A 10,296-nucleotide genomic window follows, 5' to 3' on the forward strand; every position below is an offset into this window, starting at 1 on the left:
TGGTGTAGTTGTTGATAATAACGTGTGTTGAGCTAACTCTGTTGATATTTAAAGTTCTGACTGGCTGGAAACAATATGCACGTACAGTTTATTTTAATAGAAACAAAAATGTTTGTAAACACACCACTAAATGCCTTTTGACATTCTGTTTCAAAATATACTAATGTATTCTGGTCATGAAACATACACCATGTATTACAGCTGTACTTCTCGTTGTAACTTTGTCAGCTCTGTAATAACATCCATGGGTCAATCGAATCAATACAGATAAGGAAGAATTTCCTGGAGGTACAGATGTTTGTTCCTTGCACAGAAGTAAGATTGTGCACAGTCATATATTACAACACGTGTACATGGTCAATAAGAAGGACAATGCAGCAATGGTTATAAAATGATCAAAGATAACTGTTTATATACATATCTATATTTCTTTTTGTGTATAATTACAAACCCAGCTTTTGACGACCAAACGTCCAATGCACAAAACATCCAACACTGCACAACAAAGACTCGTGCCTAACAATCAGGACGTGTGTTGCCAGAGGTGTCACTAACCGCTGTTGGTTGTTTACAATACCCCTACTTCTGATTCTGTAGAGAGGGTACGGGCTGGGGGAGCAATTGCAAGTAATCGATGTTATTAACAAATTAATATCACCGTGTTTCATGTTATGTAGTCCTAAGAACTCACGACATGTTCTGAGAGGCAGGGGGTCCAAAGCGTTGCGTTGCTAAGACCAAGGTGTCATTAAACACGAATAAAGTAACACTAGAAAAAGTGGTAAAGGTTCACAGTTTGATTATAGCTAACAGTGAGCAATAGGAGGTGTAGCCGCTATTACGAAAGACGGCTACAAGCGTTCTCTGACAGGACAATCGACAAGATGCATTGACAGCCATATAAGTTAGCTTGGACCAGTGAGTGAATAAATTATCTATTTTATTTCCTCCAGAGTTGAATCCTACATTTCTACATAGGTAGCCACGTTATTTACAGTACATTGTTTGCCATATATATAGCCAGTCGGCTGGGTCCACTTATTACTAATTTGTAGAGCGAGTAACCTCAGCGCGGGTAATTAAGGAGAAACAAATACAGGTACTGACAGCCTGCCCATAATCTTTTGGATTATTTGAGTCAGGAGTATACAACTAAAGGAAACCCAAGTATTACGGAAAAAAGAACTTTGACGGAACAAATAACGTTTTTACAGCACACATGCTCTTGAGCTGAAGAGTAAATTGACTAGCGACAATAAAAAGGTTCCTGAGCATGACCTATCCAGTGATCACTGGTTATTACTAGCCAATACGATGAGCTCAGAAACAGCAGAAGTAAGTCAGTACAAGATTAAAAAGACCCCTCGATACTTATCTGCGAAACAGAGATTATACCTGACCACCCAGTAACGACACGGACAGTAACAGTGTATAAATACAATAGAAATATCTAACAGTACCAGATAGTCCTGCTGCTGTGTCTTCAATACATGAATAAGCTTGCACACACATAGGACATAAGTAAAACTGTTACGAACACCAAAATACATCATGAAGCCCTAAAGATTTCCTGATGGGGGCCGAGCTGTCAGCGATGAGCGAGAAAGGCGTAACGGTTACTTGACCGTGAAGATCCTTGTTTTACGACCTGGTAACAGTGGATACTGATACTGTCTTCTCTGAGGCGAATATACATACTCAAAATCAGGGAACCACCATAATATGTTATGTTATAGTTACGAGATCATTAAAACCTTCCTCCTTGACGCATTATAAGAGATGTTATGTTATAGTTACGAGATCATTTATACCTACCTCCCAGACGCATTATAAGAGACGCTTGTACAGTTGGCATTTTGTGTGAGAGTATACGTCAGAAAAAGAGACATTAATGCATGTTTACTACTGTTTAGTGTTGTAGTGTGATGTAGTTCCTTTGACGTTTGCTGGTATAGTTCTCCGTCTCTTTCAGTTATAGAAACTCGGGGAATGTTTTCAGCAACTGAATTGTCCCGCTCGACACCGTAATTTCTTTCACAACTTTAAAAATGTACTAAGGTAAGGAGTATATGTACCTATGTAGGGGGCATGTAGACAGACAATCATCTTTCTTGCGTACAATTGGATAGTGCACATTTGACAATGAGAGATATTCTTAACCCGAATAACACAAAGCATGCATAAAATGACAAGTCGAGGGCGAAATTTGACAAATACAGTCAATTGTATATATGGCAGTTTTGAAAGAACATTCCACATATATCTGTTTCAGTGTTACGTGAATGGGAAACCCGAACTGATGGCAAATCATGAAACGGAGCTAAACTATCATTGAATTCTGGAACAAGCAAGGGACGAAACCTAGGGCTACATGGTTCAAGTAACTAAAAGTTCAAAGTACTGCCATATGCTAATGTGGAAATATTGTCTTGGTCATAATTCTTTACAGTGCAGGTTCACAAGTAATTGAGTTTTACTTGTGCAATAGGCTTACAACACAAATGAACATATTAAGGTTGTTAACTGCTGGTAGCAACTGATCAACAACAGTCAGCCTGCAGGGCAATGGTGACGTTGATCCGACTTATTACATATTTGCAGGCACATGTTTTCCCCAGTTACAATGTAACAATGGGGTATGCTCCCTCCCTTACTCACCTCCAGCCTACACCTGCATTGGACATTGTCCAAGAAATCACACAGACATTTCTATATCGACTGCTTATTCCATGCACATGGCTATCACGCAGCTGAAGCAGTATAGTGGAGCATGGGTTGTGGGGACATGATTTGTCAACATGTTTTACCAAGTATGGAGGAACTTCTCTGTAACAATTATTAGCGCCGTCATCAAACACGTGTAGTGCACACTAAAGATACAAGTGTGAGCTGGAGTTTTTAAACAGCTGAATAGACTGGGTGTGCCTAGAGTGGAGTGGAGATGGGTATTATGTACACAGAGCAGTGGGAATAAAACAAAAACTCCTTATAAATTCGAACAAGAGAATAACGACTGACTGAAATCGTTGTTGTTTGAAGCCTACATTTCGTCAAACGTAATTGTTTTGTTTGAGTCTTTGTAAAATAGCTCGGTCACTAGATCTTTGTCCTTTTCCCTTCTCTGTTCTCGGAAGTATGTCCGTTAAGGGAGGGTCCTTCACACTTATTTCGAATTGACAGGAATCAAGGAGAATCAGCCAGAAATGTGCTAGATCACGAATGCAGTTCGAATGACTCGGAATACAGTAGGAATAACTAGAACGCATTTAGAATACACTAAGAATACTTAAAATGAATTTCGACTGCAGTACGAGTCCGGTTCGATTGCTGCGTGAATAGCACCCGAATTTCAGTTTGAACGTACCTCGAATGCTGCACGAATTTACATAGATTGCATTCAGAACCTTCTTGGAATGGCCCCCGAATATGTGTCGAATGTTAAAGAATTAAAACAGAATGCAGATCGAATATTTCAAATGTCCTTCAAATGCACTTAGAATGTAACACGAATGTCCGGTATGCATCAAGAATGCTGCCGGAATTCTCCATCGAATACGTTCAGAATACTTAGAATGCAGTTAGAATGTGGTAAGAATACTGAGAATGCAGTTAGAACGCACTTCAACTGCTGTTCGATATTTTTCCACTACGAATGTACCTCTAAAGTTTTGAACATGTTCAAAACATTCGGGCATATTACAAGAATGGACACGAATAGTTGGAGTGCATTCGGCGTGGAGTAAGAAGTTTTAGAATGCAGTTCGAATTTCGAGGAATCTCCAGGAATTTTCATTCCGACGGAATTCCGGCTCATTCCGCCTCAAGTGTGAAGGGGGTATTACTAAAGGCGCCCACAACAACTACCACAATGTGTCAGAATCTGAAGGCGTTTGTCGCTACGCCACACGGCCATGTATGAAGACAGATGAAACTGGGTCAGTGTATGAACTGTTTTCACTGATTTAACTATTCAACACATCTCTTATTTGAGAGTAAATAACCAGAAATGTCTCAGAAAAAACTCACGATGAAACGGCCTATGCAAACTTTGAATGAGGAAAATTTTAGATCATCCAGCTTTAGACCAGGAATGTCAAAATCGTCAGACAACATGACTGATGACTGGCCAGATCACCTGGTAACCATGGAGATTTATGTTTCCAGGTAAGTGTTAATGCGCGCCACCACAGCCATGTCACCAAAGAAGATGAGACTAAGGACAAAAACCTTGTATTGACGCTTCTTGGTTCAAACTAACAATCAGCTCGGAGAACGAATCTGGGGAGAATGAGATCGAATCATTCGATGATGGCACACATACCATGTGAACACGTCCACTGGATTGCGATCACGCGCCTCTGACCACATATTATCCCTGGATCACAGGAGATGACTAATGCCTACTTGTACACCTGTAAGAGTAAATACCAGCTACATTCGGGAAAATCGTGACACTGTCAGTGTTATATATAGTACTCTAACCCTCCGGTACAGGTGACCCAAGGGACCAGGAGCATGTCACCAGCAGCTTATCAGGAATCAATTTATAAACTTATACCTGCGACTGTCTCGCACATTATTTACGGCACACGGACTAATACATCAGGTTGACTTCCTGTGCCTATAACGTAGTTCCACATTACCCTTGTTAAAGATGTGAGGTTTCGGCTCTACGTATACTTGATAATGAATGTACGTGTTATTTTCCTGTGTGAGCTGGTGGCCTGGTGTGCATACTTACATAATGCAGGTATGTTCTACTGTTACTCATTATCAGCTATGTACATTAATTTTGAATATATTAGGTTTAGCACAAGTAGTTCCTTCTGGAAGTGACCATTTCGAGATTATTAAGTCGCATTAACTCACCACTAGAAACCCTTTAAGGCATAGAAATACTTCGTTAAAGGAATGGACAGACATAAGCATTACTCATAATTTTCATTAATTTTCATACTCATTAATAGAGAAATGACAATAGTACTGTGGTCACAATTCCACTGACAAATTAGACATTGTTCTGTAGGAAACATATTATGTTCTTGCGAAATAAACCCAAATATTTGTAATACATTTCAGACTCACTTCATTCCGGCGAATGCTATGGTTCTGGCAATAGGTTCCATCTGTCCTGCGGAACCGACAGCAGAATCGCCCTGGATAACATATACGTTATTGCATTGTCTACAGACTGTTCTCCCGGTGTTCAAGTTAAAGACACACCGACTTGCTGTGAAGCAGATATGGATGTTCATGACTGCAAGATGAACTTAATCGGTGAAAATGTTAACAATTACCACGAGCTTTGTTCTGGGAGACCTATGTGCGACAAGGAGGTTGCACTCCAGGATATAATATGTGGTTTGAGAACTTGGAAACGGGCTTCTTCAAACTACATTACATTTGAGTATCACTGTGTGGAAGGTAAATATGACGACGATGATTATTTTGCTAGTTCATTACAGAAGTACAAATGACGTACATTTGGTGAATGTACTTTCAAATATAATCGCTACACGTTTGATATGTATATTATTACGGCCAGAGTTCGCTTCTAGAGCTCTTCCGCTAGATTCGATTCCGGACACAGGAATATCGTATGTGGTGTGGTGACATAAATGTACTGTTAATGTTATAATACTGCCGATACCACGAGGCTTGTCCAGGGAAACATGCGAACTCCTTGGAGATTGCATGGCCTACCATACCATGTGTTAACAGTGATGCGAGTGAACAAACATACATTAAACAAGACTCACCCACTCACTAGGATGAGGTTACATGTTGGAAAGAGAAATTAATGAAACTGTATCATTATTGTATTGCAGCCAGTGGCATTGTAGACATTCCGTCAAACCACAGCGCCAACGAGACGGTAGTTTCAATCTGGAATAAGGGCTATCCGACATCAGGACTAAATGCCAGTGCTGCGATGTGCAGCGTCACTGCGTCACACAATTCATCAATAGCTGTGTCATTGCTACATCTGAATATTACCTGTCAGCAGTACATTGACATACTGGATGGTAGTTTTCGTGAAAGAATTGATTGTAGAAACAACACCAACTACAGTTCTGGTACTCTTTACACAAGTAGGAATCATGTAATCAGTCTTAACTGGACATCTGAGCTCACTGCCTCTGGGCGGTTATGGATTCAGTTTGCAGGTAATGAACAAACTGCATCTGTTATGTACGTTGTAAATGCGACAAACTGAATGTTAAATGTTAACATATATCCAGAATTTGGAGCCATGACAACAGAACATGCATGCAGTGATATGTTTCCCTGGTCTTGACAGTTGATGAGCTAGTGTTAGATTGGGAATGCGTTTACATAAAATTCTGCTTTCAATATTTGTTTACGGTGTAGTACAATATAGAACAAACTTTATGGATAACAACTTCTTTTTATTCGTGAGTGCGACGTTTCGATACAGATTCTTGTACTGTTGTCAAGCATTATGCTTGACAACAGTACAAGAATCTGTATCGAAACGAATTATTTCGAATTGACAGGAATCAAGGAGAATCAGCAAGAAAAAAAATATTTCCAAAATTCGAACCGGATTCGGGAGAGAATGTCTAAATAAACATTTTTTTCAAGCTTTGTAAGAATGCTGTTGGAATACTTAAAACGCACTTCGAACCCGCCTCGAATTATTCGTACTCATTCTAAATGTGCTAGATCACGAATGCAGTTCGAATGACTCGGAATACAGTAGGAATAACTAGAACGCCGTTAGAATGCACTAAGAATACTTAAAATTAATTTCGACTGCAGTACGAGTCCGGTTCGATTGCTGCGTGAATAGCACTCGAATTTCAGTTGGAACGTACCTCGAATGCTGCACGAATTTATATAGAATGCATTCAGAACCTTCTTGGAATGGCCCCCGAATATGTGTCGAATGTTAAAGAATTAAATGCATAATGCTTGACAACGGTACAAGAATCTGTATCGAAACGTCGCACTCACAAATAAAAAGAAGTTGTTATCCATAAAGTTTGTTCTATATTGTACTTCCCAACTTCTAAAATGCCACTCAAAGAAGTTACGGTGTAGTTGGGTGCTAGGGAGAATGAGTGGGTTTTACGTTCACGCCGCTTGGAACAGTACACATGGATGACCCGGTACTGAGATACGTAATGGGGGCAGGTGGGGGAGATTTCAGAAGGATTGGGATCAGACCCATGTTAACACATTTCTGAAAAGGCAAACGGATGCTAGTCCCCAAGTATGTTCTAAATGCAATCTTTACTTCCTTACAGCGACAAACAGCCTAGCAAACTTAGAGTTACGATGTGTATCCTCTTCAACAACTGCTCGAGCATCTGGTTCCATTCAGCCGAATGCGCCATCTCATTTAGACACAACTACATTACTGATTTCGTCACCACGCGGTATGCTTTTGTGTTATAGTGGCTGTGTCTCTACAAACGCAAGGAATAACACACATGATACTGATGCGTAATGTGCACGTTTGTTATTTACAATTCATTAAATACTGTGTAACAGTGAATCATACTTGATAAGTTATGTGAAGTACCGTTCAGTCTCATTTCACTGGTTCATCTAAATTTATCTGAGTATTTATTGCTCCTAGCTTTTACAATTCCTTCAAAGATATGCCTCTTCCCCGACAGGTGGTATGAGTCTGGCCGAGGCAGCAGGTATTGGTGTAGGCGTCGTAGTGTCCTTCCTACTACTTCTCATACTCGTGTGTTTTCTGCATAAAAAGAAACACCAGCGTGTAAGTATAATACTTGTGCATATTTAAAATGGTAAAGCTTCTTGAAGGACAACACTTTCCTCACACAAACACGAAATCTGGATACAGGGGTGGGGTGGGGGGAATGCACAATCAGCTTCTACGTCGTAATGTCGATTAAAACTTATAACTTCAGAATCCGGGGGTTAAACTACAATTTTTCAATGTCTACTCTTTCAAGAAGCGCTTGGTTTACTATCCATTCTTCCATGTGAAATGTTTCAGAATTTTAATACGGCTTTATATTAACTATTTACTCGGTAATGACACTTTTTACATTATCTCCATGCTAATGCTGTAATTGCAGGTGAAAGTTGGCAACCAAGGCGGCGATGTTCTGGATTCTGAGTTTGCTGATGCTCTTGGTATAACAAGAGCAAACATGGGCAGCACTGCCCCGGTTTCCGTCATTCCGCCCAAGGCACGGCGTCTAGCACCCATAGAGGTTCCAGGAACCGGCATTCATCTTTGATAAGCAGTTCTTTTTCTACTGGTAGCCTCTGTGTCATCTCATATACATGCTGTCGACACGCGTCAACTCAACCAAGGCATATAGATGAGTTTCATGTGTTAACGTGATTCTATCACAACGCATTAATATGCTATGCCACAAGCTATTTGTTTTGGGTAATCGGACAGTGACAATGTGTTAGTGACAATGGGTTGTACAGCTCCAAATGAAACGAGTTTGGAAGGCATTTCCTTAGGGAGCGGTGTGGAAAGTTTATAGAGATGTGTCGTCGTATATAGATCGATACATTTCAATGAAATATTCTGCCCCGGAAAAGTCTTGAAACTCAAGAATGCAATCACAACTATAGAAATACAACTATTTCAAATTCGTCCCAATCCCGAGACATCGTTTCGGTAGGTGAGCGTGCCTTTACTCAGCATTATTCCTCCAAAATCCGTCGAGGAACACCACAAATGGCCTTTGTACTCGTGTAGGAAATTGAACTTTAGCCTTCCGCGTGGTGAGCGGAGTCGTTCACCACTAAGCTACCACACCGCCCCAGATCTAGGCCGGAATGGAAACTGGTATGCTACCGTTATTATTGGATTCGTTCCTTATATCTTGAGTAACGCCCTTTTATTGTTAACTATTCTATTAATTAGCTATTCTAAGATTAGTAGCTTGTCTACAATCCCGATAGGCAACGCCTACTTCAGAGTTAGACAAGGGCAATGCCATGTTTGTAAACACTGTAAGTACCTCACTTAACGTTTTAATTTGCAAATGCATCTCTAAGTAACCACTACGGATAGCTATTTTATCCCATTGAGAAACCTTCTCCTAACATCTGATGTTTTTCATCAACAGTAATTAATTTTCTCAACGCCTTTAACTGTTTCTTATCATCATATTATGTATATGCTCAATGCTTGCAACCATTTAGAGATGACCACAGTATGCTTGTACCAAATGTTATCAATGTCATTTACTATTCGGAACAGCTGGTAACTCATATACTCGCTAGTCGTGTGTGCATAAAGGTCATACATTGTTCTCCGAACGTTTTTCCGAATTTAGAATCTCTGTAGTTATATTCTGTAAAAACAACAACAAAAACAACAAGACTATATTACAAAGAACAAAGACATACGCTGTTCATATATTCTGTGTGCATATTGTCAATCTTGGTCTTGGTGAATCTTGGTATTGAATACGAGTTTGCTATCCTGTTAATCTGCTATCAACCCATAGACCCATACATTTAGAAAATATGGACGTGAATCACCAGATATATCCAGTTACCTTAAATAATTTGATGTGAAACCCGTAGTAGAAATCTGTACTTGTCAAGAATTTACTCGTTGTGACTTTAGCAAGTATCGTGTAATACACTTGAATGCAACTATATTTCATTATCACTTGCACTCCGGAAAACAAGGCCGAATTTCTGAATGAACACTGTCTTTCACAATGCACATCTACTGTTTACAGTTTTCAGGGAGTGTTTCAATTTATATAATATATTATATTTACATATATTGTACTATCAGTTTGCTTTTGTATAACGTGCACAATACATTACATGTACATTTGAGTGAAATAAATTGCATCCAGTATGAAATTAAGAATCTATTTTGTGTCAGAGTTTCCAATATTTACGGGGCGGTGGTGTAGCCTAATAGTTAAAGCGTCCGCTCGTCATCCTGTAGACCTGGAGATTCGATCCCACACATGGGTACAATCATGTGTGTAGCCCATTTGTGGTGCACCACACTGTGACATTGATGGAATAAGCCGCGTAAAACAGTACTCACTCACTCACTCCCATATTTACGTTCGTCCTTTGGCTGGGCTGTTAATACTGTCGTGGAAGTTCAAGCCCTTGCTGTGGTAAGCACATCGTCAATACCAAATACTGACACAATCGCCTGACATTTGTTTAAAGGGTAGGTAATTGACTCTTTAATTTACAAATAAATCTGGTTTAAATTAATACATTCATTCTTGTCATTAAAAGATATATGTGTGATGTGAAACGCAAACATTTTCTGATCACGTTTTCAATAAAACA

At 39.7% G+C, this 10,296-nt stretch overlaps 1 protein-coding gene across 2 annotated transcripts; it reads left to right on the forward strand.

Moving 5' to 3' along the window:
- The first annotated feature begins 4,509 nt into the window (after window positions 1–4,509).
- Window positions 4,510–9,846, forward strand: LOC124280606. 2 transcript variants are annotated; one of them, XM_046716586.1, is made up of 6 exons: window positions 4,510–4,750; window positions 5,080–5,424; window positions 5,829–6,167; window positions 7,272–7,403; window positions 7,647–7,753; window positions 8,079–9,846. In XM_046716586.1, the coding sequence occupies exons 1-6, from the start codon at window positions 4,687–4,689 to the stop codon at window positions 8,241–8,243; spliced, it is 1,152 nt and encodes a 383-aa protein (XP_046572542.1). In that variant the 5' UTR covers window positions 4,510–4,686; the 3' UTR covers window positions 8,244–9,846. The 2 variants fall into 2 exon arrangements, with proteins under 2 accessions (XP_046572542.1, XP_046572543.1); XM_046716587.1 differs by lacking the exon at window positions 5,829–6,167.
- The last annotated feature ends 450 nt before the right edge of the window (window positions 9,847–10,296 follow it).

Source organism: Haliotis rubra, unplaced genomic scaffold, assembly GCF_003918875.1.
Source record: "Haliotis rubra isolate DU_JTF1 unplaced genomic scaffold, ASM391887v1 Scf27, whole genome shotgun sequence".
Lineage (NCBI taxonomy): Eukaryota > Metazoa > Mollusca > Gastropoda > Lepetellida > Haliotidae > Haliotis > Haliotis rubra.